Source organism: Hippopotamus amphibius, chromosome 7, assembly GCF_030028045.1.
Source record: "Hippopotamus amphibius kiboko isolate mHipAmp2 chromosome 7, mHipAmp2.hap2, whole genome shotgun sequence".
Taxonomy (NCBI): domain Eukaryota; kingdom Metazoa; phylum Chordata; class Mammalia; order Artiodactyla; family Hippopotamidae; genus Hippopotamus; species Hippopotamus amphibius.
Genome location: NC_080192.1, coordinates 12,248,585 through 12,276,086, shown reverse-complemented (window position 1 = coordinate 12,276,086; position 27,502 = coordinate 12,248,585). Strand labels below are relative to the sequence as shown.

The 27,502-nt window shown below is 37.0% G+C and overlaps 1 protein-coding gene across 16 annotated transcripts in view; it reads right to left on the bottom strand.

Moving 5' to 3' along the window:
• The window catches only part of RBFOX2 (RNA binding fox-1 homolog 2), a 264,949-nt gene that overhangs the window by 14,240 nt on the left and 223,207 nt on the right, over positions 1 to 27,502 (bottom strand). For 4 of the 16 annotated variants that reach the window (XM_057742953.1, XM_057742951.1, XM_057742954.1 and 1 more), the window contains 8 exons: positions 26,810 to 26,956; positions 23,960 to 24,013; positions 14,371 to 14,463; positions 11,498 to 11,558; positions 8,569 to 8,622; positions 8,356 to 8,448; positions 7,122 to 7,266; positions 436 to 478 (listed from right to left, as the gene is read on the bottom strand). In XM_057742953.1, the coding sequence (XP_057598936.1) occupies positions 436 to 478; positions 7,122 to 7,266; positions 8,356 to 8,448; positions 8,569 to 8,622; positions 11,498 to 11,558; positions 14,371 to 14,463; positions 23,960 to 24,013; positions 26,810 to 26,956 (690 nt within the window). Of the gene's footprint in view, positions 1 to 435; positions 479 to 3,370; positions 3,411 to 6,527; positions 6,633 to 7,121; positions 7,267 to 8,355; positions 8,449 to 8,568; positions 8,623 to 11,497; positions 11,559 to 14,370; positions 14,464 to 23,959; positions 24,014 to 26,809; positions 26,957 to 27,502 lie in introns of all 16 variants that reach the window. The other 12 variants (XM_057742941.1, XM_057742955.1, XR_009054807.1 and 9 more) reach the window with 11 other exon arrangements.

Below are 27,502 nucleotides of genomic sequence, written 5' to 3'. Positions count from 1 at the left end.
CGCAATTCAGGGTTCAGAAGTCCTACTTAGACGGATTCTACCTTCTCCCTTTTCTCATTTCTTTCACAATAGTAAGAGTATGTCCCAAGTTGCTAAGCTCTCCAAATAGAAAAGGCCAGTTTAAACACCATGGATAAATGTGACTGACAAACTGAAAGAGGTGGCAGTGATGGGACAGTGCATATAACACACCTGGCGCAGATGTGTGGCAATGGGACAGGAGCACTGAATTTTGGAGGAAGTGCCCTCGTATAAGGTACTTGAGTGGGTGCACTGCTGAGGTAGCAGGGCTTAGATCACACGCTCACAAGTCTTGATTGTCCAAAAAAGCCTCTGTTCCCATCTCTAACGTGGAGCTGGAATGGTTAGTATAATTCAATTTTATCACTGCAATCCACAATCTGATTGATTGGCAGGTCACACTGGCACTCCTACCTGAGGTATTTTAGCGCTAATGATTGGTTCCTGTAAGACTATTCTATAACAGAACACAGGAAGAGCAGTTCAAAAACACAGCTGTGGAAGGAAAACAATCATACAAAAAAAGCCCACTAAGGGGCCCACCAGCCTTTTCTTTCCTTTGGATGCAAGCATGCTTTTCACAGGAGAGAATCAGGAGCAGTTTGTTACCCCATTAAAAAAGTGGATTAGGGTGAATGATGTCTTTTCTACTGACCCAAAAAAGAGGAGGCCGGCAGACACATATTCTATCTGCTGCACTCCCAAGTCAGCATGGGGAGTCTCTTTACAAATCAGGGGCACAATTGCTAGATCAGTTCTCCAGAGAGGAATGTGTCACAAAAGACACAGCAAGGAAGAAAACGGCTAGCAGGGATGACGGCCTAAGGACAGAACAGGGGAAGAGAGTAAAAGAAAAAACCCAAAACCAAATACCTTACAGTTAATAGCCTAAATTAATACAACTTAAACAAAACCAGCAACTTAAACTCTTTTCACTCATGTTGTCTCTTCAAGCTCAGGTTCAGGGCACTTTTTATATCAGATAAACCCTCCTCTCTTTCTATTTCTAATCTCCTTTTCCGAGGAAACAAGACCTAAACATATACTGATAGATTTCCACAGAAAGGAAAATGTATAGAGAGAAGCAGAGACAAACTCAAGGTAAAATGATAGAGGTTTTTGTTGCTGTCTGTCTGGGGAACAGGGAACATGAAGCTTTAGAAGCTGTATTAAAAGTCACACTAGGCCTTGCTCAACAGATTCCCCCCCTCCGGTATTCTTGGTTCTCATTCGCGGGTTTGGGTATTATTTCAGCACTACTTTTTCCTCCAAGTAACTGCTTTAAAATAAGAACGAAGAAATAAAAATACTGTTACTATTCAGTCTTTTCATCAACAAGGGGCCACTGCTCAAAAAAATGTTTCGGCAAGGTCACTGAATTACTTCTGTTCAGCTTGCTAAGGTGATCCAGTTGGCAGATTAAAAAAAAAAACAACTCAAGAGTCTTTTCTCAACAAGTACAGAAAAACCATCTCTCTCTTAATAAAATCATATGTTGTAAACTAAGGAAGTGAGAGAACTGTAAACAAAAATTTGGTTGATTGGCTTAACAAGGTGGAAGTACACAGATCTTAGTAAGGTGGAAGTAGGCCACACTTAAGAAATCCCCAAATAAGGAAGATATTAGAGGAAAAAAACCCAACAACTTGACTTAAGAAATAACTCATGGGGAAGTGTACTCTAATAGACCAGATTTCGAGAAAACAACTTAAATAACATAAAGATGAGTTGCATGAGACTATGGATACTAATGTATATGGGAGAATGTACATGCTCAGAGCACATGTAAATACGCATATTTAGAAAAGTGCACTTTGGTGTAAAAGTAGGATATAGTTTCCTAACCCGCAAGATCTACTGTGAGCACAAGAAAAAAAGACCTTTCATTACTTCTTGAAAAGCACTGGAGGAAAGATGTGGATTTTAATTAAAGTACTAAGAGAGGTAATGAAATACAGATTATTTGGGTTTTATGCTTGGCTAAACAAATAATTTAGGTAATCTGGGTAGTCACAATCTCTCTAAGAAACATACCTACAAAGTGAGAGGATTGGATCAAATCACGGCTAAGGCTCCTTCAAGCATGTGTTAAATTAATGCGTTCTTCGAGGGCTAGATGGGTACACGCACCCACTGTATCTCAGAGGACTGCTCTATCCTGTCTCTACTTCCTGCAGCACAGAGGGCCTCCAAGCGTGTTCTGAAAGTGCGTTAGTGTTTTTGATAGCTGAGAATCTCTGGCAGACTGTGGAAACAGGTCATTAAAAAGGTACCCTTATTGACTCTGGGGAGGTTAGGGTGGAGAAAGCATTGCCAGATAATTCTACCCTATGCCCAAGGAACCATTTCGTGCTAACAAATTTTTCCTTAGGAAATTGTTTCTTAACAATGTGGGTGGTTAGACCAAGCTTGCATTCAGAAAAAGATCTTTGGAGAGAGGTCCTAATAAAAGACTTGCAAAACTCAAAAACTTGACTCTTTTGTCAGATCACTTTGTCTATATTTTAAATAATATGTGACCACCAATCACGGAGCTTGAGCTATACCTAGACAGTTTAAACAATGAATGGGAATAAAGATGTTACCATGGCTTGTTGAATCAACAAAGCTTGTATGATGGTTAAAGGTTTGCAGAAGAGTTTAGGTTGCTAAGGATGCCCCTTGTTTCCCTCTAGATGGCTCTTAAGGAAAGAGCCCCACTGGTTGTGGACCTTCTGATACAGAGAAGCTTTATGCACTGAGTATTTGGTTTCCTCTCATTCCTACCCACTCTTCACTGGCATCAGTTCCTTATTTCACTTTCACGAGACAATGGTCTCTCAAAGTATATGAAACAGGAAAACACACATTTCAGAAAGCTTCTTGCTATCTACATAAATCAAAGCTCTAATGATCTAAAGAGGGATGTGAAATGAGAAGAAAAGCAGAAAAGGGAAAGAGTTGGTTTCGGGCTAAGCTGGTCCTGTTATTTATGTACATGTACGTGAGACGGCAGTAAGAAAAGACTTTAAACCTGCTGATCATCTCGCAAGTATATTCGTGATACACAGAACATCTGTGGGTGTAGGGAAGGGAAAAGAATATGTCCAGTAGACTGACTCTAGCAATTATCAGGAAACCCAAAGGCTTAGTTTTTGCACCCAGGGGCAAGCGCAGTGGCAGAGAAGCATGCTTGCATTCTTAAGTATATAAATATATATATATCCACAAGGAAAATGAAACTAAAAATTAAATAAATTATATTAAAGAAAAACAAAACAAAAAAAAACCAAACCAAACCAAAGAAACAGAAAAAAAAGGCTGGCTTGTCAGGGGATGGGGTCGAGAAGGCCCCGGTGTGTGTACTTACATAGAGGTCAGCACCGTAAAATCCGTCCTGGTAAACCACACTGCAGAAAATCCACACAAAAACAAAAACAAAAAAACAAAAGAACAGAAACACATTCCGGTTATTGAGGACGGCAGCATGCACATGCGCTCTACATGGGCAGGTGATGTATGAATATGGACCCTGGGCTGGGGCCGGGGCCAGTCAGTCTGGAGGAGCGCAGGGGCACACGCTCCCTCAGCAGCTCTGGGACAGGCAAGGCAGGGGAGGAATGCAACCCTGGAAGCAGCGGCCTGCCAACGTGGTAATTACAGTAGGATGAGAACAATATGGAGCATTCCCAGAGGGCCTAATACAGCTATCGAAAATCTGCTGGATTGGAAACACCAATTTTTCATATCTGGAGTATTTTAAAAAAAATAAGCTTGTCCTAGGAAGAAGTTTTTCTTTAAAGAGCTTCAAAAGGGGGGTGTGTATGTGAGGGTGGGAGCAGGAGTTGTGCAGAGAGGGGTTTAACATGAAAAAAAACCCAAAGAAACCCAAAGAATCCGCTAGGGCAGGACCTGTATGCAAAGTAAGTTTCAAAACTACGTTTAGTATTTCATCATCAGTTTCACAGTAACATGTAAATTTTTTTCTGATATCCATACATCACCTGCTTTTTTTAACCCTGCACATTAGACATGCGATAAGATTTGGCTGATCACACAAGCATGCAAAGTATTATTATTCAGCATTTTAAGAACCAATGCAACACCTCAGAAAAACAAGTCAATCAATTCTGACCAAAGTAAACAGAGAAATGTAATTAAAAAAAAAAAACACAACCAAAAATACCCACAATGCATTGCTTTCACAAGCAGAGAAAATGAGCTAAAGGTTAAGGTGATTGGTCCAAGGTCCAAGAATTGCAAGGTGCAGTGGGATCCCAGATAGTAACAATATAATCCAGAGTGGGAGGAGTAACTGGGAGACTTTAAGGGTTCTTTTTTGACCATAAGAATATTCATGGGATTCTGAAAAATACAATTGATAACTGAGTTTCTGGGCATGACCTGTTTTACTGAAACGAATAAAATCGAGAAGGTAGCTGATTAGGAATAGAAGAGTTTACTTTCCTGTTTAGAAAATGAATTTGTATCGAACAAACAAAATACATGGCCTTTTTTAAAACTAAGCAACACTAAACTATTATAATTAAAATGTAGATTTCAAACCTTTTGAGGTATTTTGTGCATATAGTTTCCCCAAAACATTATTTTGGGACCAAAAGACATGGAACAACAGTAGAGAAAAAAGATAAGACTTTCCTTCTTATTTGTTAAATCAAGATTTGGCTATTTAAAATTAGAAGATCTGTTTAACATTTACTCAACTAAACAAGCTGGAAATTTTTGCCACTACCTTCTGTGCTACAATAAACAAGCTAGCAAGTGAGGTCATCAAATTATATTTTTAACTTGAATATGAAAATAACATTTTTTATAGGTAGCTAGAAAGTTTCTGAATTCAACTTCCAGTGCCATGTTGTTGTATTTACAGGAGAGTACAATTACACTGTGCACCATCCCAAGCATGCTGTGCCTGTGTGCTACACAACAGGCAGATTAAACTCACCTGGGAGATTCAGTTACCTAAATTCTGCCCATTTTCATAGTCTCCAATTGCAGTTAAAAGTCTGATATTAGAAAGTAATCTGCCTCTCAACTGCATTTTAGTAAAAAAAGAGACTTTATATAATGAGAAGGCTGAAAAAAGGCAAAGCACTGATGCCAAGTGGTGATTACCCTTCAACTATTTTAGTTAGGGGATGTAGGCAAAGATTAAAAAATATTTCCTCAATAGAGAAGAGTGGTGGCATTAAAAACATGAATAAATTTTACGCTAAGCTGTATCACTCACTGGGAATATTCACCTAGATTCTGGAAGAATTCCAATATTCCCTATATCAAATGCCACAAGGAGGCTAGAACACAATGATTAATGATGAAATTAGTTTACTAAGCTGAAAAGCAATTTTAGGCCATTCCCCATAAAATACTGGACTTATTCCTTGCCATCTTCCATGTAAACAGGTGGTTTAGTTAATAAAAAAGAAAACATGGGAAATTAGTGTTCAATGTAATGCACAAGAATTGATGTGATTAGACATAAAGGTAAAATATCTTTGAGCAAATATATACCTGACACAGACTTGGTAGAGAATGGGTTCTCAAGTTTGGCCAATGTACTGAAATGACCTATATTGAATAGGAACGAATTCAACCACTTTATAAAGTAACAAAGGAATATTACACAATAAAAAAGTCCCATGTTTCTGGTGAGCAGTATCTCTTTGCAAACATGACGGTAAAACCTCTTGGGTTGAAATGGAAGACGCTTCATGAACAATTTTCCTAGTGTGCAGAACTTCCAAGGTTCAGTTTTATGTTTTACTTGAATATTTCTTGAAGAAACAATACTGCATCTTTATTCACTTCTTTAAAAGGAGATGTCAGAGGTTGAAGGTCAAAGGTCAAGTTGAGAGAAAAAAAGGATAAAATTAAAAGTAAGTAATGGCAGAAGATGGAGATGATGGAATGCATGGGATTTAAACATCTATAGACAGCAAACGAAGTTTATTTTGAATGTAGTTCCCTTCCAGTGGCTTCTGGAGTCTGCCCATTTCAACATGCATATTTGTCTTGTCTGACAAAAATGCTTTAGTTCTCTGTAACTGAGGACTGCAGATGGCATGTCTCTTTGGTCTATGAACGAATGCTAAATTAGTACACCTCGCAGTCAATTTTGCTGTCAGAAAAGGACCTACAAAGGAGGCTCTTTCCCTTTACATTTTAACTAAGGAGCAGGGAATAGGCTCCTCTGCCACTGTTTATTCTTCACTAAGAATATGGGGAAATCTGTCACAGGCAGAGACAAGATGAAGAACACAGACGTCACATCTTTGAAGAAAGAAAGTCCTGATACAACTAACTTATAAAATCCAATCTTTATAAAAATATACATTTTAGGCTGACATGGAGAAACAGCTGAAAACAAAAACCTGCCACCTTCACTCCTTCTCCCCCATTCAGTAACAAAGGATTTATTTGTTGCTATGGAATCATTCCACTGCGTGAGACACCCTCCATACAAAAATCAAAGGGTGAAGGATGCTCAGCTCCATTAGTTGTTTTACCATCATTCAGAAGCCAACTGTAGTTAATTCTTCCTACTTCTCCCTTTCTCCCTTGATTCAATTGGACTTGGTTCATCTTTGAATTAACCTCTTTTAATCCGTTTCCTATAAAGAAAGCAAATCCATTGTGGGTAACTAGCTCTGCTGCTCACCACCCAGGCAGTGAAACCACAAGGGAGGGCACACGTGAGAGCCTTGGCCCCAACAAGGGTGGTGGTGAGGGGGTGAATCCAGCAGAGGCGGTCTAGCACTACAGTCTTGAGCTCCTAGTTTGGTTCTCTGCAGGAGTGTTAATCCAAATTCGTGCGATGCTGAGTGAACTCCATGCCAACACACTGCTAGTGAACACAAGACAGTTCTGGCTACTGTCTTAAGCCACTACTGTGAGGGCTTAAGGTGGCCAAAATGAAGATTTGTATAATGAATTGATATTCTGTTACATTCTGACAATGGTATGGTTCTTGCCATCTAATCCGTTAATTTGCAAATATTCACAGAATCTCTACTATGTGGCACGGCAACACCCCATAAGTTATAAGAGGGCCATGGTACCCTGTTTTCGTCTGGTTGCTTATTTTGGCACCTACTGCTTACCCTGGGTAGGCGGGAATGGCTGTTGGAGGTACCGCTCGGACTGCACCGTATACCGTCCGCCCTCTGCCCCTCAGGTGGGCTCCTCTGAAAGCGGCCGCCGTGGTGGCTGCAGTTGGGTAGGGGAAGCCAGGAACTAAAGGGAGACCCAAAATATGACAGAAATGTCAACTTGCATTCAACAGCACATGTACAATCACAACTTGCTTTGCACCAATTACAGGAAAGATGAAAAGATACCTCTATGTCACATCTTTTCTCAAAAAGAAATGCAAATATGCAATATGCCCAAACTAACTGATTCCACACCTCATTCGTCACAAATCTTTAGTGAGTTTTCTTTGTTCCTTCCCAATTCTGGCCTTACAATGCAAGCTAATGAGAAATGGGTCAAGAAGCTCTGAGAAATACTGCCATAATGGAGATGAGACTTTTAATTTCCACGGGCAGCTTAAGTTGATTGATATAAACTCTTTCACTGTCCAATTATTAATCTTGTTTCCAAACTTTATTACGTGCATATAATAATTATTCTTCCTAAGAATATCCTTTTGTGTTTTGACATGCTGCCACACTCCATGGCACACAATAGTCTTCAGACATTTCATTAGTCAACCTTACTCTTTATCTAAAATGTTTCAATCCAGAAATGTGATATGAGAGGGAAACTACCTCTCCTCGGCAGCCCTGTAATCCTTTAAAGAGGCAGACATTTTCTAAGGGCCTATTTTAAGCATGCTGTCCTCTAGAAAGCACACAGACATTGACTCTGTGTCCACTGAACTCTGTTTAATTATCTCTCTTGCTGGAGCTAACTGGCTCAGGTCAAAATGACTTTAGAGATATCAACAGAGCTGAGACTATCGATAATACTGGAGGGGTTTCTGAGTGATGTTCTACTCAAGTGCCCAAAGCTGACTTGCAGATAACATGTACAACACATTCCACAAATAATTACTTCTTGTTTTCATTATAAAGTGCAGACCACAATTTTCTCTACGTGTTATCATCCCCTTCTACCTTTTCCAACTATTTATGCTTTTTGGCCATCTTAACATTTGGTCAAAAAGATTCTAGCCCAGGCTAAGCAGGACAGGGCATTGTGAGAGTATTTCTCTCTCTTGTGAACGCCTCCTTTTCGGGTATGAATTATATTTGGGGAAAAGAAAGAAGACCAACACATTACTGTTTACTCACTACAGTCAAAATCCATGCCAGGTCAGCATAGGCTACTTACTGATTAAAGGAATGTAAGTGTTGATGCCCCCTCTTCCTGACAGGGGCACTGCTGCATCATTGCCTAGGGACACATCTGCTTGAAAGCTGGATGCTGAGTGCATTAAGAAATGAAAAAGTGCAAAAAGATTACAAAGGAATAGGAAACTGAAAAACAATAGACCTTTAAAATATATACAGACAGCACAAATGGGAAAATTAACTTAAATACTACCTGCATACAATTCGGGGCCATATACAGCTCCAACTACTGGGCTTAATTTCCAACCTGAAATGGAAGAGAGGAGAGTAAGCAACTAAGACTACATGAGGAATACAGGGAAAAGGAGTGATGTGCAAGTTGGCTTCAGACACCTCTGGGTTCATTTTTGTCTGGTACCAGCTTCTCTTTAGAATGTTAGTGGGGGTTTATATGAGACGGTGATGATATTTCTGGACCTGATCATCTTTAAGCAGGACTAGCACAGTGAAGGGAGCATGAAGATTTGCTGGGGGAGTGGTGGGGTAAAGAGCAGGTGAGAAAAAAATTGGGTACAGGTAGGAAGATGGAGAGGGAATGAGAGAAGGCAAAAGAAATATAAATAAATTCTGGGGTTTGGTATACTGTCTCTCATAGAACTGCTTAATGACCTAGTCTTTGTTTAGAAGAAGGAAAAAAAGGCAGAATATACATCATTTTACATCACTCTGTGATGCACCATCTTCTGTGTCATCTTAACACGGTTTACTACTTTAGTCATTTTATAAGGGTATCCTTTGACTGAATTCAAATTTGACCTGGACCTCTGAACTCCATGTTAATTTATACCATGCTAAAGGTATTCTATGTAAACGGAAATCTTTTCACTGGGATTTCCCATTGGATTTCACTGGAGTTAACCAAGTCACCAAGGAAAGACATGCAATAATAAAACTCAAGGTACATTCCCAACTTTGGTGCAAGACTTACGAGATTTTAATTTGCAATAAGCATACTTATGGTTAATCAGACTTTTCAGCTAAAGGATACAAGAACGCTGTTGAACATTAGCTTAAACATTTATAAATTTTAAGTTATTCCCAAACAACATTAGGTTTGATGTCAATTTTATTTCTACATTCCCTTTTGGGAACGCAGTAAAAAAAGAAAGATGTGCTATTGCCCACTGATACAGTAGAATTCCTACTGATGAAAACTTTAATCACTAAATATTTGTTGAATTTTACACATAAATAAGCAGTTTTATTTTTCTGAAAGATTGGCTCTTTGGTTTCTTTTATAACATTGTAACACTGTGTCACTGCTACTCTATAAATATGTGAATGGAAAGAAGAAAAGGCCAATTACCAGATTTCAATGGCTATAAGCAAAGACGTTATTCAAGAGGAAACCCATTCATTCGGAATCAATCCAATCCCCCATTATTTTATGTGCTCATAGACAGGCCTCTTCATTATTCTGCATAAAAATTTCAAAATCTGGATTCAAATCCTACTGGAGTTGTAAAAGCACAAATGTTCTTCAATGTCAGAGAAATCAAGGGACTCAAAGCCAACATGAACTAAAATGCTAAGAATTCACCAGAAGGCACCTAGCACACTTTTTTCAGAATCTCTAACACAGCAGCTGAATGTTTGTAAAGTTTGGCTCTAGCAGGCCTAAAGAATAATATTAAAAAATGAACTTCTCCTTTGCTACCAATGGCACTGTTACTTAAACATTCCCTTTAAATGCATACAATGGCTGCACGTTATAATAATGGTATATGATGGTACACTGTCAACAGTATCTTGAAAACGTTTAGTTTTGTACACTTTACAATGTATTTTCACAGGTGTTTATGTCATTTGACTTTCACAAAACCCAAAGAGAGTGGTGAGATAGGTACTACCTCTGGGACAATGAGTAAGTACTACACTTTCCTGGGCTTCATTTCCTAAATAAAGAGGGTTGGATTTTGATGACTTCTAAAGAAGAGCCTTGGGGTGCTAAAATTCTGTGACTGCCACTGGATAGAGGTGAAAACAGAATCAGACAGGTTAGGAAATTGGCCCACTGTCACAAAGTAAATGAAGAGTCAAACCTAGAAGGAGAATTTCTGTCTTCTCCATTCCAGTCAGCAGCTGTTTCTGCCCCACCATTCTCACTAGATCTGACATACTTTGCCTCTCCTTTTTATTTAGTTTAAATTGGATTTTTACCAAAATTGCAGAAACTTCTGTTTTTGTGATAGCAGTGAAAAGAAGAAAACAAAAGGTAAAGTGGAAGGTGGTAGTATCCCAAGATACACCACTAATAAAGTGAGTAAGGAAAATGCAAATCATGTCGATAAATGCAAATTATGCTGATTTCTATAATCTATTTGAAAAGCTGGGCTACACATATTTATTGAAGACCTCCTGGGATATACACTTCTTCTTGATTTAATATACAATAGAGAATGAGGTCCACCAAAGTAGAGCTGTAGGCCTTAAGACCCAGTCCATTCAATTTCCTTTTTCTCCCCAAGATGGTCCTGTAGAGCACAGTTTGCAAAACCACTGTTGTAGTACAGATTAAAATTATATCCTATCTCACCTAGGGAATATGAGTCTAGACTAAATTTGACAGCTGAAGCAAAAGTTCTGTTTTTGTTAGACAAAATATTCACAGAAAAATTCCTTCTTAATGAGAAACATTTATAAAACTCACTATATAACATGTAGCCATGGAATTGAAAACAGAAAATATGCGCACCCCCCATCCCGTCGCTGTTACCTCTAGAACATTCCTTTAAAAGGAGAACAAGGGGTCAAAAATTATTCCACTCATGTTCAGATAAGTAAGATCCAGGGGTATCCTGAACAAGCCTAACATATTGCAAAGAACTACAGCAGCTAAAAAAGAGGGTGTCCATGTGGGACTTAACTTGGGTTAACAGGTAACCTCAAATGACATGTTCACACTGTGTAAAATGCACTTTATGAGACTATAACACCTTAATAATTTAAAAACCTTAACAAAGTTTATAAAAATTAACTTTCCTAGGTAAAGAATATACCTCAACGTACATGAAACAAACTGAAGACTGAAATCAAGAAAAAGTCTTTGATGTCTGTGAAAGGTTCATATATTTATACAAGAATAAACGACATCTTTCCGAAGATGATTCGTAACCTCTTACCATTTGCATATGGTGTGACCATCTTCTTATTGGTCATTACACGCGCTGTAGCATTATTCACCTATAGATACAAAGTAGAAGAAGGGGCAGGGAAGAAGGAAACCACATTAGAGAATATGGAGGTGCTCTTTCAATAACAAAGCACTCAGTTTAAAATGCAAATTTCAGAGAGAATTGATTTAAATAATTGATATAGCAATATAAAATATTAATATATAGTATTTTAATTAAAGTGTTCATTAAATGAGGCTAACAAGAGTAAAATGAAGTTTCTTGGTCTCCAAATGGAAAACTAGGGCAACTTTACCATCCAGGACTCCAAAGGAAAAGTATATTTGCAAGTTCTTTGGAGATCTTTTAAATAGAGAAGTCTCTGTATTGAGGAAAACATGGAAAAAAGTAATTGGAAACAGCTCTGTTTGCACATGAGCTTTGAAGTTCATTAATAAAACAGAAGCTTGCTACATTGGTCAGGAAATAGATTTATAGGAAGATAGGGGGAAAAAAATCTGTGGATTTTACCGGTACTAATGTTCAGCATTTTTTATATGCTTGTATGAGATTTTACTGTTGAGGTCAGCAAACAAATACAGGAACTTAGACTCCCATGTTGCCAGACTTTAGGACCATTTTTAATTTTCTAGATTACATGGCCTATTCATTTAAGAAGAAAGTTTTCAGAAGGCCTTTAAATCAGGCACTGAAAAGAATTAAAAAAATAAACCTTATGTTTCTTTTGTTATATGGTACTCTCCACCCTCATTACAGAACTGTGTAATTAAAGCATTCTCAGTGCTAAGGTAAGTAGGCGTTACAAAGATGGTGCTGATGAAGAAAACATGAATGGAGCTTAGAAGCAAGGATATTGCAGCCCAGTGTCAGAACCAGCCTCAAAGCTCTTGCAAGGAGGGCAAAGTCTTACCATAGAACTTGGTTATATACTACGTTGTCAGGTACATAAAAACAGGCCAGTTCTTAAAAGAATTATAGAACATACAAAATATAATGTCTTTATTTCACTCTGGGAATTTATATGTTAAATTTGAATAGTGATAAATTTGTTACAAAAAAAAAAAAACCCCACCAATTTTAGGTAGAATTGGAACCAAAATGTTTTAATATGTCTTTTAGGATTTGATAATCTTCCTATGTGAGGAAAAGAGCTTGAAACTCCATTTACTCTAGTTTGACCCACGAAATCATATCAACATTTCACATTTAAAAATAAAGAATGGGAAACAACGATGAGACTGAGAGCATGCAGTTAAAAAACACACACACACAAATAAAAGAAAGAAAAAAACAATCAATTTTGGAAAGACGGGAGAAAGTGAAGAGCGAGGTTCTCACAGACAAGGATTAGAATGGGGCAAGAGCTTCCACTAGCTGCTAGAGCAGAAAGCACCCAAGCACTTAAAGGAAAAAAGGCCAGAACCAATCAGAAACCACCAGTCAGCAAAAGAGACCAATAGCCGCACAGAACAGAGAAGGGGTGGGAAGGACTAGGGCAAAGGGGAGGAAGACAGCTTGGGTAAGGAGAACCAAAAAGCGGCGAAGAGAAGAGAGAAAGTCAGGAAGGCTGTCACGGGCAGGGCAGGAGAGAGAGCTGTCAAGGGCAAAGACAGAACAGTCATAGCTACAAACAGAGGTCTGGGAAAGAGGAAAAGGAGGAAAGGAAGTTGGGGCAGGAAGTGCATTAATAAAACCAGCCAAACTGGAGTTCAGTAACTCTGAGTAAGATGTGCGAGGGGAAAAGAATCACCATGACGTCAGTACTCAAACAGCTCAGACTGCTACAAAACAATATGTACATCCAAAGTCCAGGCGGCATTACTCAACAGCATTGAAAATAAAAGGCGGAGAGGAAAAGGAAGAGGAACAAGTCAAATCACATTCTGTAGTGTGAATGTGAGATGGCAGATGGACTGTTTCTTTCTTATTTGTTTGTAATTACATTTTAAAAAAGCTTCTTCTCTAGTGCTTTTGTTTCACTTACCGCCAACGGGCACCATCGCCAGCATTGTGTATAGTTACCATGGAAAGAGTGAGTCAAGTGAAGGGCCCTAAATGCTAAACCATTGGAAAGGGAGGGGGGAAAAAAAGCAAAATATGCAGACATCTTACTCAAAATGGTGGCTTTTATAGTTCATACTTTTAAAAACTGGGAAAGGGGAAAGGAGCCAGTTAACCTTCACTGCGTTATGCAAAGGGCTGGTGAGCACCAGGTGGCTGACTCAGTCATAGTACTAGTACCTTCTATAGGCAGCCAATCGACCCTGGGGTGGAGGATTTTATCCAGTAACTGCTGAAATTCTTGATATTAAATATATTTAAAAACCACATGAGTTTGGGATTCTTTCCTCCCTGCCCCCCACCTCTACAATCTCGGATCTTGTATTCCTTACTTGTCACACACATGTGGAGGCGAACTGGCCACCCAAGAGAGAGAGGATATTGGCTGGCCCCCTGTTTCATTATAGGACACATTTCTAAATTGGATAGTTTTTAGACGTATTAAAAGTTAGTTTTATTTTGGCCTGATTACAGGAATTCGGAGTCTCGCAAACTGAAGCAAAGGAAAAAAATCAAGAGAGTAGAAGGATGAACATTTTGGAAGAAAAAAGTAAATGAAAAACATACACATACATTCGCACACAGGTAAATCAAAATTAAAACCCCCAAACAACCAAAAATAATGGGGGGGGGAGGAGAGAAGTGTTACTTTTATGCATTTTAATGCAAGAAGGTGAAGGACACAGAGACACAAACACACATACAAACAAGACAGGGTTCCAAATGTGAAATAAATGAGGCAATACATAAAAAGAGAAATAAAAATATAAACCAGAAATTGAATTATTGAAGACATGCACCTCGATTTTACGGCCCTCTACCACGGTGCCGTGTAATTTCTCCCTGGCCCTGTCTGCATCAGCACTATTCTCGAAAGTTACGAACCCGAATCCCTGCATGCAGCGGGAGAAGGGGGGAAAACATGCACATCGTTATATTGAAATACTGATCTCTTGGTAAATAGAAAAAAAATATCACAGTATGAAACTGACATCAGCAACAACTCAGCAATACTCTCCCAAAGTCACATTTTTGGTCCATGCATATTTTGTAAAGGGAAATCAAATCTGATAAAAGAGTAAAGAACTGTAGTAGTAGTGATAATAATAATAATAGTAATAATGTAATTAACAACAATAATAACAATAATAAAATAAAACATAAAGCATGTGAGGCCAGACCAAAATTAAGGTATAGAGTTACTCGGGTCAAACTATTCAACTGAGAACCTGACCATTTAAAAAAATCCTACCTTTCTTATTTCATGCTGTTAACATACATGTCCTTTTATATAATACGGAAAAATAATTCAATCTATTGTTCCCCAGTAACTTTTACAGGAAACTTGATACTTAGGTGCAAGCTTTGTGTAATGAGTTTTTGAGGCGGTCTAATCATCTTCGCCCGGCTTTGCCTGTCGCTCAAGCACCATCGATTCCTCTGGGAAATGGATAATTTAAGATACAGTGTTCATGTTCAATTCCGTGGGTGCCGAGTGTGGAAGAGGACTCGTGCTCGTCTAAGCAAATGAAAACACTACTAAGCAGTGGTCAATTATGAGTTCTCTTCAATGCAAATTTTAAGCAACCAGACTGACAGAGTAAAAATATGTTCAGCTGAATTTCAGAAAATCGCTTATCCAAATTTGCCTAAATTATACATTTGTTGAAGCCTACATCTGCTACTAAATGTATCCGTTTTTTCTATATGCAGAGAGAAAAGGAATAGTCAAAAAGGCAACAGCTGCAAAATTCATTATTCCTATTTAAATTTTTTGGTTTATAAAACTAATGGTAGTTTTTTTTTTTCCCTAGTAATAATTCTTCTGAAATATCATGAATATACACCTTGCAAACCACTATAAAAATTTTAATTTTCTTCACAGAAAAGACTTGTTGAATTTGGCCCCTGCTTTCACATTTGCACAATCTTCTTTTTCTTGCTATCTCTCCATTTCAAATTGTATTAAGGAATAAAAATTCTACTTAATTAGGAATACTTTCCCTCTTGAGTGAAATCTGAATTTAACATTCAGGACATCATACTGCACTAGGTCATGACTCAGTAAATATTTGTTAAATATTGAATAAATGACTGAGGATCAGGTACCTATAACATTAAGTATGGGTGAGTTACTACAAAAGTGAAAACATTTTTTTGGTTGCTGCTATCAAAATTATAGAGTTAAAATAAAGACTACACATTAAAAAACAAAAGAAAAAGGCAATAGGAATGAGGTCTACGTTAGTGACATCAGGTGCATACTATTCAATAGGAAAAGAATACCATAAAACAGCCACACAGTTGCTACTCTGAGTTAGGATTAATTTATTTGTCCATTGTAGATGCTGGAAAACCAACCAACCAACCATGGAGCTTTAATTCATTAAGTAGAAAAAGCAGGAGACCAAGGAGTTAACCCATTTTACTCCTTTGCACACGTTAAATCTGAAAAGACTGTCCGGGTCATAATCATACTATCAATTTCAAGACCAGCAGGATTTACTATATACTATAGGACCATTTCACAAAGCATTACATCAGTTTCATTCTAGGTGCTTTGTCCTTATCTTCCCACTCTGCAACTATAAAATTTTCTCAAGCTATTTACATCTGTAGAGTGGTAACTTCTCAATTTTCTGAGACAGTCCTCATTTCTCAATAGCTTCACTGTCCCTCTAGCATTCTTTGAATATTACATTGTAGGATAACCCGAACCCTTTATTTTTACTGAAGTTCTGCTTTGCTGCTTAATACCATGAGTACTCCTATATATAGAAAACATTTATTTATTTATTGGCTGCACTGGGTCTTCGTTGCTGTGCACAGGCTTTCTCTAGCTGTGGTGAGTGGGGGCTACTCTTCATTGTGTGTGTGGGCTCCTCACTGCGGTGGCTTCTCTTGTTGTGGAGCACAGGCTCTAGGCATGTGGCTTCAGTAGTTGTGGCACATGGGCTCAACAGTTATGGCTCACAGGCTCTAGAGCGCAGGCTCAATAGTTGCGGTGCACGGGCTTAGTTGCTCCGTGGCATGTGGGATCTTCCTGGGGCAGGGCTCGAACCCATGTCCCCTGCATTGGCAGGCAGATTCTTAACCACTATGCCACCTAGGAAGTCCCCGAAAACATACTCTTAACTGAGACGGTAAACAATGTGCATTGCTCAATAAGATTTTATAAAACCAACTCCATCATTCTGAAGGATCTGATTTCTCCGCATCTAAATGACTACACGGTTGGGTGGCAATCCATGGAGGAGTCCCGTGGATTATCTCTACCTTCAATTTGGAAAGCTAGAAAGCGAAATGCTAAGCTGATAGAAATTTTTAAAAATATATGTAGCTTAGGATGGAATACCGTGGGGAATTTTTATAAAAATGTTCCTTAAAAATGTACATGTGTTGAAAATATCATGGGAACACATTTTCAGAAAAATTTTGATATTAGCAAGTTCCAGCCACTTTGACAACTCAAGGTGGACAAGGGCGAGTTACCAATCAATTATTCCATTTGCCATCTACACTAGCATCCGATGAAGACAAGAAGCCAGTTTTCTGATCCTGGAGAATCCTCCAATAGGAAGGCCAAGCCTTTTAAAAAGGTTACAGAGAGTGATGCGTTTTTATATCACATTTTAGAAGCACTATAAGCTGTATTACAACTGACTGTCACAGTCTCATACATTTTATGCCCTGGGTTAAGTTAATAAATTATAAATTAGTAACTGGACAGCAGATTACGCAGAGGCTAATATATAAGTTTTTAATTTTAGCATCAGGACTATCTATATCTACACATCCATATACATACACATATACTTGTCTTTTAAATACATTCATGGAGTAGAAAGGATAAACCTGTTGGTTTCCTTTTGAAGGTAAAGACATTGGGTCAATCTGAGGTTAAGTACTCAAGCATCAACAAGGCCCACAAAACCAACAAGGTCTTCCTCCTTCATGTAGCTTTTTACTACAGCTAATGATGAGAAAATTAGAAATTAAGCTTTGAAACCTAAGTTCAGTATTCTATTTACTAAACTACATTAGTCCTACAATTCTTCTAATTTTCTCTTTCAAATCTAATTTCTAAATGTGTTCTATAACCGTCCTTTCTGTAACGTGTTGACGGACCATCTGTGACACAATGGTTGCATGGTTCTGGAATCTTATAGTCAGCAAAGGACAAAGTTTAACATTAAAGTCTGCTTGTGTAAGGTTTCTTCAATATGACTTTAGTATTCCGGAACAAAATTTCACTTTTAAATGCTTTAAAAGTGTTTTATAAGGAAAGGTGCTTATAAAGTAAAGGAAATGCTAATCAAGATACCAAAGACAAAAATAAAGCAATCTTTGCAGGCATATTTGCTAGCATAAGAGGAGGAAAGCCTTGTTGATACATCGGGACTCCTGATAAGAAACACAGAGGTAAGAGGATTTCTTTCTTTCCTTCAAAGATAAATAGACCTTCGTCAGGGAGGATAATAAACCCCTCAAAGTGGTCCATGTCCTAATCCCCAGAACCTGTGAATATGTTACATTACATGGCAAAATGGATTTTGCAGATGTGATTAAATTAATGATCTTGCGATAGGGAGATTATCCTGGATTACCCCAGGAGAGCCCAATGTAATTGCAAGGGTGCTTAGAAATGAAAGAGGGAAAGAGGAGAGTCAGAATTGGAGTGCAGCAGCCTGAGAAAGGCTGGGCTGGCCACTGCTGGCTTTGAAGATGGAAGGGGGGCTATAGGCCAAGGAATGTGGGCTGCCTCCTGAAGCCAGAAAAGGCACGCAGTAGAGCATCCCTTAGAGCCACCTGAAGGAACGAAGCCCTCTGACACTTTGATTTTAGCCTAGTGACTTTGGACTTCTGGAACTATAAGATAATAAATCTGTGTGGTATTAAGCCACCAAGTTTGTGATAATTTGTTCAGAAGCACTGGGAAATTAGTATATAAGGCCTGTGATTAGGAAGGTCAGAAGCATAACCAGTATTTTTGGAGTATTGTCCTTAAATACTTTTCTCTTGAGTTGAAATTTTAAACAGGTGGTTTTCCATCGATTCAACTTCCTGCTTGCTTATCTGTCACATTTACAGCTTGGTTTTAAGAATATTAACTCAAATAAGTCTTGAAAAAAAATTTAATGTACTGTTTCTTCAATAAAATTTATCATTTTTGAAACTGTGCCAGGAATTGGGCTAAGGATATTCACAGACTTAAAAAGTTACTAATAGGAAAATTTGCTTCCATGAAATTATGTTTAATGTCCTTTTATTCTTGGAAATCTAATTCACATTAGGTCTGGTCATTTGGATCTCTGGCTTTGAAAAAAAATTTAATACAATTATGTCTAAACCTAACACATTTTCCTTAGAAGAGCTTCAAAATGATCATACAATGTATCAAAAAAGGAAAAATAATAAGTCTAAATAGCTACAAAGTCAGACTCTTAACTGGAGTACATATTTCAGGTACATAAGATGATAAAGAATAAACAAAAAGTAAATTTTCATTTTTAATTAAAAAAAAAGATGTTGCAACATTTGTCTATATCAGCACTATACAATAAAAATATAGCATGAGTTACATATATAATTTCAAATTTTATACTAGCTACATTAAAAAAGTAAAAACAGGTGAAATTAATTTCAATAATGTATTTTATTATTTCAACACGGCATCATTATGAAACCATTATTAGTGAGATGTTTAACATTCTTTTTTTGAGCTAAGTCTTTGAAATTGGTGTCTATCTTACACTTAAAGCACATTACAATTTAGACTTGCCACGTTTCACATGGTCGATATGGCCACTGCACTGGACAACGCAGGTCCTCACCTTTATACTCTTACCTAAGGTTCTCTGCTCTCAAAGTTCTTCTATGTTAATAATTTAAACACACCAGTGGTACATTCATGATTTACCAGCTATCTCTGCTGTCTTTTGGAAATTGAAGGATGTTATGTTTTTCAGGAATATGGTTGTGGTTAAAACTTCTATAGAGTGTGACAAAAATTTTATTATCTGCCTTGACATCCATTTGTCATCAAAGGCACACAGGAGCCGAATAACTGTCACCTTTTTAGTCTGGCCTCAGACTGCAATAAATAACAAGCAATAGGATGAGCATTGTAAAATATTTTAAAGTTTGTATAATCTTTGAATTTTTCCATCTCAGAAGAATGAGAAAGAAAATTTACCATGTAACTTTTAAGGGAGAAATCAAAAGCAGACGGTTCTCCTGGGTATGGCCAGAACACAGAAATTAAAAAATAAATAAAACAAAAATAAAACTAAAACCCATAAAATGGTAACAAAAGAAAATAAACTAAGACTTTTAGAAATACATGCACTGTTAATTCAGTTTTAAGTATAATGAGAAACATTTCATCTCAGCGTTACCCATCAAATAGTACTGAAAATTACAAAGGCTTACTTAGTGCAATTTCAAAGACAGTCTTTTGACCATATTTGGAAATAAATAAATAATTTCCCTTTCCATAAAATCAAAAGCCGGGGAAATAGGAGAGAAATTACAGCACATTTCTTGTGTCTGAGGAATGGGAAGAGAGGTTGTCTCTTCCCTAACTCCGGCCTAAACTTAAGCTTAACCCAAACCCAGATTCCCACCATTCCAGAAATCCACCTGAGAGAAGTAATGAGAACACATTAACTAAAAATCTGCTAGAAATCTCAATAATTGTTGCTGTGCTCTATTCTGCAGTCCTTTAGTGGACTTAATAATTGACACTGCCTGAAGAAGAGCTTCTATACATTCAGTATTTATAATACACGTCCCTTCAAAAGTGACAACTACACCTAAAGTATGCTGACAAAACTTTATGGAAAATACAAATGTTAGAATCTGTGTATTTCTATTTAAAATAAGCTTGATAATTATCACAAACAAATTGTTATGGGGCTGGGTGATAGTGAACAGGATGGTGGAAGGTCTGGATTTCAACAATGGAATAAACTTTTGAAAAACAAGTGCTCAGTCACTACAGTGTCTAGCAGACAGTACAAGGTCAACAGCATTGGTTGTTGAACTAGGTGACCACGGTTTAGAGTTCTGTTTAAGATTCTATGTGAGAACATGTGAGAAAAAAGGCTGCAAGGAAACACATGAGAATATTGTGAATATTCTCTTCAATGAACTATGCATGCTTCCCCCCTACTTCTCATGAAACATCATGCTTTCCTTTTATAACAGTTTTTAAAAGGGCACTTTTAAAAAGTTTTTAGTCAAAGGATCTGTGAGGAGAATGACAGTATAATTTATTGTTCAAACTAGGATACTTTGAGGGAGAAAGGGGACATTATTAGTTGCTAAGACAACAAGTACAAACTGGGATTATCCTGGATAAACGAGGATATATGGCCGCTCTCCCTATACACTATCTTCTTATTGTTTGTATTAATACTTTCTCACGACTGGTGAAATCTGGAGAATCAATAAAGGTATGCATAGCTGTTTAATCATTTTCTAGACTCTGAGTACATCAGTTAATTTTTTGGTAGGGGTATCATTTTTCATCATATATCTTAATTGAACATTTTCAAAAGGATGGTCTATTTTTCCTTCAGTTAATCACAGAAAACTAAATACAGCTGATTTTATATTTTTACAAAGGAGTAAGAAGTAAAAAGGTTTTAAAAAATCACATGAAATAATTTAAGTAAATATGTATGTATGTACATGCATGTAAATGAAATAAATTCATTTCAGAAAACCAAATTCGGAATATGAAGGTCAAAGAAGAAAAAAGGAAAACAGTCAACAACAAAGAAACAACTACTTTCTGGAACACAGAAATTCTACTCTCCAGGCAAGGTGAAAAGGTAGACTTTTAGCAGGCAGGAAAGGAATGGGCATAGCAGCAAAACAGTGCTCACTTACATTTTTAAGGGGGGATATTCTCAAACCTGGGGTCAACAGTCTCATAAAAAATAAGACATGGTAATAAAGAGTTGCTTTTTGTTTTGTAGCCATTTGGTTAAATACTGTTTTACATGTAAGTATCACTTATCTCTAAAAACTTGTCAGTTTTTCCATTATTGCTTCAGAAAAAATTCAACAAAGTTAATTTCTGTACAGAAAAGCACTCTGTTAAGACTGAGCAATTCTCAGCTAAACAATAGGACCATAAGTCTCCTTTTCTCTGGTTCCTTTCAAGACATGTAATTTTATAGTCAACCCCAAACACAAAAGAGATGAGAAACTAAACTTAATTTACAAAAAGAAAAGTACTCATTAATTTATCTTAGGTGGATCCCAGAAGAGGCATCTAGGTTTTGACTTCAAAATAAATCTCGATTAGTGAGCCCATTCCAGCAAAGGACTTTAGGTAACAGTTAAGAAGGGCAACAGAATGAAGACAGGTTTTGTATCAGTTCTGGAAGGCAGGTCCAAGGCAATTCCGAATTCTGTGCTTTGTTTTAAAAACATTTTTCCAATTAGTACATAGTCTGTCTACCCTTCAGCAGCCCAAAGGAAAAGGGGCAGTGAGGACACAGCATCAAGCTGAGAGAAGCAGCATATACTTTTAGATTCCCCAAAGAGAAAAGGAAGGCTTGTGTCATTTCAAAATGAAAATTACAGGGGATAAGCAATTGAATTGGGTAAATTAAAAAATTTTTGGTAGTAGGCAAATCCTTGAAGTCAATGAAAGAAGCCTTAGAAAGATCAATTTCCTTTGCTTCACAAGAATGCAATCAAATTTTCTTGGTAAGGAGCAAGTCCTCAATGCCTGACAGAATTTTATTGGGCTTCCGGTTGTTAGTCTAGCTAAGAATATTTTAAGTGCATACATTTACAACTAAAAACACTTAAACTCCTGGTTTAGATAAACAGTGTGGTCAATAATCTTCTCGTATTCATTTCACATTCATGTGTTTCTCATTTCTAAACCATTGTCATTTTTCCACCTTGCATCTAAAAAGTTCACAAAAAGTAACAGCAAACTATACAACAAAGGAATAGAAATCCACTGTGAGGAAATTACAAGTATAAACAGTTTTACTGATTATAGTTTGAGCAGATATCACTTTAAAAATACTTACCAAGTTAAGTGCTGGAGAAAGTTCTGTATAGGCATATTAATCTTTTTTTTGTTTGTTTTAACTGAAAACTGAAAGCTTAGAGTATAATTACCTCTTTAATAATTAACAAATAATTATTATAGTCAGAATTAAACACTTTTAGTGTTGATGCATTCTATAAAGGAAGGGAATAATAGCCAGGAGCATTAGGAGAGCACATACATTCGTATTAGTACAGATGGGGGCAGGAAGTATATGCAACTGTAGATATGGTATCGGTTCCCAAAGTATGGTGAATTTGGAGTAGGATACTGAAGAGAGGTAAATATTAGCTTATTTATTACTTTATTTAACTTTTCTCAAATTACATTCTTAAGAGATTTAATCATAGCCAAAGGCTATTTTCAAAATTCAGTCGAGATGACCAAATGAAAATTAATTTCAAAAATTGGTCTAATCTAAAAATGCAAGAGTAGAACCGAACACAGCAAGGTAACTATGTATAAGCCTGGCCACAGTTCATTTGGTCTGTGGAGTGTATTCCATTTGTTGAGAAGGAAGAAAACTCTCAAATAAAACTTTCTGAAATTCAGTTCATCAAATATTTTTTAACAACACCGTTGTAAGACTTTGCCATTCCCTCACTCCTAAAAGCACTGCTGCTTATTCTAGTGCATAAAAATTCTAGATCACACAGATTGGGAATTTAAAATAGTAAATTATTAGGTAAATTATTATGTTCACCGTCACGTGAAAAAACCCCTAGCTCACTCCATTTGTAATTGAAGTGACTCTCAGTCCTGAAGCTTGCCTACCTGGGTAAAACTTAAAGCAAGAAAAGCCACAGTGAATACTTGAGTCATTAGTCCCTGTTTTTAAGCCTTGTCAAAATTTATTAAACAGAGCAAACCAACTGAATAACTGAAATATTAAATTTGTTTTAAGTATGTCATTTTGAAGTTTGAGTTTTAAAAGCTGAACTGTTCTTGTAGAATTCAGACTAGGATTCTCACAGAATTTCACTTTTTTCAGTTCTCTTTCCCGTCCTTTAAAATAAGAAGCTTAGGCCAAATTTAAATCCGAGAAAAGACTGGCATCTCCTATAGCCTTTCTTCCTTACGGCCACCCTCTCCTCTCAAACCTCTCTCATTTCTACCCCAACACTCTCCCAACTTAATATTTAGGAAAAATTTGGCCACGCGGTGGCTTATGTTTAGAGGTAATCTAATCAAGCTAGATCGTTGGAATACTTTTGTGCAGGCTTGAAGAATAGCTTAAGTTTTCTGACTACTATTTTAAATAAAAAAAAACTAAAAAGAAACCAAGCATACAATACTGAAATGGAGCTTACCTTAGAGCCACGTTCATTAAAGATTATTTCTACATCTAGGATTTTGCCAAACTGCTGCAGAGACAAAAATAAAAACATTTACTCATGTTCAGCTTCTTATCCATACACTTTACTTTCTTCTGAAAGAGGAACAGGTTTTTTTCTTTAAACTATTTATTTAACGTCCACGTTTCTATTTGTTGGTAGGTCCAATAGCAGTTGCTGATGTTTCCTCATCGCTGAGCTGATAATTTCTCCTTTTTTAATTCGCTCACTTGTGCATTATCCACCTCTATATAGTGGAAGCTGTTTTCAGAAGTTATTCACAGCGTCAGCCTATTACATGCTTCTTTACATGGACAAGAACTGGGGTGTTTTCCTAACTACATTTCTAACTTTTGAAATGTCTGTTGTAAGAAGTAAATCCTAAGGAGAAAGATATATGATTGAAGGCTGTTTCTCTTCTCTCTTTTTTTTTTTTTTTGGCCGGCCTCACGGTGTGTAGGATCTTAGTTCCCCCGACCAGGGATCGAACCCATACCCTCTGCAGTGGAAGCTCAGAGTCTTAACCACTGGACCACCAGGGAAGTCTTCACCTTTTTTCTTTTTTTTAATTAATAAAAGTAAACCACATTTACTGGAAAAAAACAGAAAATATAGATAAACAAAAAGGAAAAGGGAAAACAAAAAATGAAGATCATCTGCAATTCCACCATCTTAACGTTTCGGTACATGGACTTCCTGGCTTTTCCTTAGGCGTGCGTGCATGAGTGTGTGTGTGTTTTTACTTTTCTTAAACTTAATATACTGTAAGTTAAGTTCCCAGGTCAATAAATATATGTCTGTGTTCTCTCTACAGGCTCCCTGCTATTTTCCAGCATATCAAACGTTCATGGTCGTTATGGATGGTTCTATAGATATTTATTTGCCACTTTAATATTTCTGCAATAAACATCATCTACAATATTTAAAATAATAAATTTGTCTTGTAATTAGTCAAATATTTTAACATTTGGAAAATCAAACAAAGCTAAAAACACCTAAATAACTTTATTGCTAAACAGCGGAATAGCTAATGAGAGGGGCATACAGAAAACAGTAATTATTTGGAGGAGACGTATAAGGTGACAAAACTATCGGTTTTAACCAATACCTGAGTGAACTGAATTGAGGGAATATGCAGTAAATCTCCAATATTTTTTTGGCTCACATCTCCCTTTGAGAACTGGACTCACCCAATTATCTATTTCACTTGGATTTCAAACTAGACTTTGGGAAATGTGAAAAAAACTAAAAAATGAAAAGAGCAAAACAGAGATCATATTTTCTTATTGGGTTGAATCATTACTATCTTTTTCAAAAAACATGTATTAAGAGCCCAAGTAAGACTTTTGGGCTTGATTCCAGTTTCATCATTTAATAGAAAATTAGAAAAATCAAAGGAAGAGGAAAATGTCACAGGAAGGAGGGCATTTTGTTTTATTTTTATGTCTATCCAAAAAACTGAAATTTGTATGGTATTTTAGAGTTTGTTTTCTTTTACATTTTCTAATTCATCCTTATAACAACCTTCCGGAGTAAGAACTGCCTTCCTTTAATGGCTAAGGAAAATGAGACTGAAAGAAAGTACTCAAGTTTGCAGAGCTAATAAAATGAAAATAAAATGGAACATGGAACCTCTGCTCTTGACCAACGCTACCGTCCTTCTAAGGACTGATAGGTACTAACCACGTGGAAGAAGACAGCAACCAGGTATCTCCTGAAAGGAAAATTTTGGGTTTTTTTGCACTTAGTGTTTTATGGGAAGGGCATCATACATTTCAAAGAAATCCCTGACAACTGGCCTAGGCGGAACTTTAGTGCACACTATTTTTTCTGCTTCAGGAGAGAAAACACTTTCAACAGAGGAGGATGCACTCTATTTTCACAGACCTCCAGAGATTAAGGTTCCATATTACCTCTGATGATTCAGTAGAGAACCTAATAACTCGTACTCCCAGAAAATTTCTTCTTAAATGTAACCTAAATTCTTTATGCTGCCCTTCATATTTTCTGTTGCTCTCTTTTCTGTAGAGATGAAGAACAGCCAGCTACCGTTTCCTGTCGAAAATCTCTTCTAGTACTTGAAGAACATCATTACATCTCAACCCTGGCCTTGCCTGTGGTGTAGAAAACACATCCAGGAAGTCAGCTCTAAGTGACAGAACTCTGCCCCAGGGTCCTGTCACTACCAAGACCTAAAGAAGGGCACCTGCTTTCCTGACAGAGTGCTAGGCTGCTACACAAATTATCAAAAAAAAAAAAAAAAAAAAAAATTAACTCCTAGTTCAAGTTAAGAGTTTGATCAAATTAAAACAGGCAACAACACATTAGCCCAGAAAAAAAAAATTAAGATCCTCAGCAGCCATTCATTTCTGAGTAACTTAAATCTTCGCTACTACACTTCGTTTTCATGACAGTGATTCTGGGAGGAAGTAAACAGCTGGAAGAACATGTCAGGTATCAAACTAACCCTCTATACCTGACTTTAAATCACAGATATTATCTCACTAATTCATAACCCTTTGAAAGGCAGGGACTACTATCTTGTCCTGATTTCAGCACTGAAAGCTCATGTCCCAAGAAACCCCTCAGTCCCAGGCAAACTGGGTTGCGTTGTCACCTTATGTATGTGAGAACTTGCAAGGCTAATGTCTAGAATAGGCCAGGTGATGGGAAAGTTTCTAAAGGCTGATGAAAATACTGACCTACCTCAGGATCTTTCTCAACATATTTGTAGTTTTATCCTAAAGTAGTAATGACTAATATTCCACCTCGTGGGTTAAATTATATTTTTATTGTAAGACCCATAAAAGGACTTCAGAGACTTACCCCAAACATCTGTCGGAGGTCTGGGTCCCGGAAACGGAAAGGAATATTAGAGACATGCAGTCGTTTAGGTGTAGATTTACTCTCTGAACTTTCACTACTTTGCGTCTGTGACTGCTGGCCATCTGTCTGTGCGCCCCCTTCTGTCTGCTAAGTAAAGATATAAACAACATTAAGTGAAAAATAAATATAATTATTTCACAAGAATTACATAAAATAATTAAAGCCCTCCCCCCATCCCAATCATTCTCAAATTGTGTGTCTTTAAGCAAAAATTACAGCTGTCCCTTCAAAGAGAAAAAAAACCAAAGACGTTATCTGTGTTCAAAATGCTACAGTTTACAAAAAAAATTTAGGTCTTTTGCATATTTATAGTACATTAGTAAAGTGAGAAATACTAGGGATACTAAGTGACTTGCTCAGGATCACATGGAGATACATTAGAATAACAAGATATAAAAATAGTACATTGTTCTTAGATTCTCATAGAAGTTTCTATTTTTGAGATCTTTCCATTTTGAAAATAGTCCGTTGCATAATACTTAATTGTGGAGATTCCAGCATTTCTGGTCCATCATTTCAGGATATAAGGGAATATTTTTATATTTCATTCCCTCTACTAGTTCCAGAGTTTATGACTACTGGATTACTGAAGTACTGTAATGTTATTTATGAAGAGGAGACACCTAGTGACAA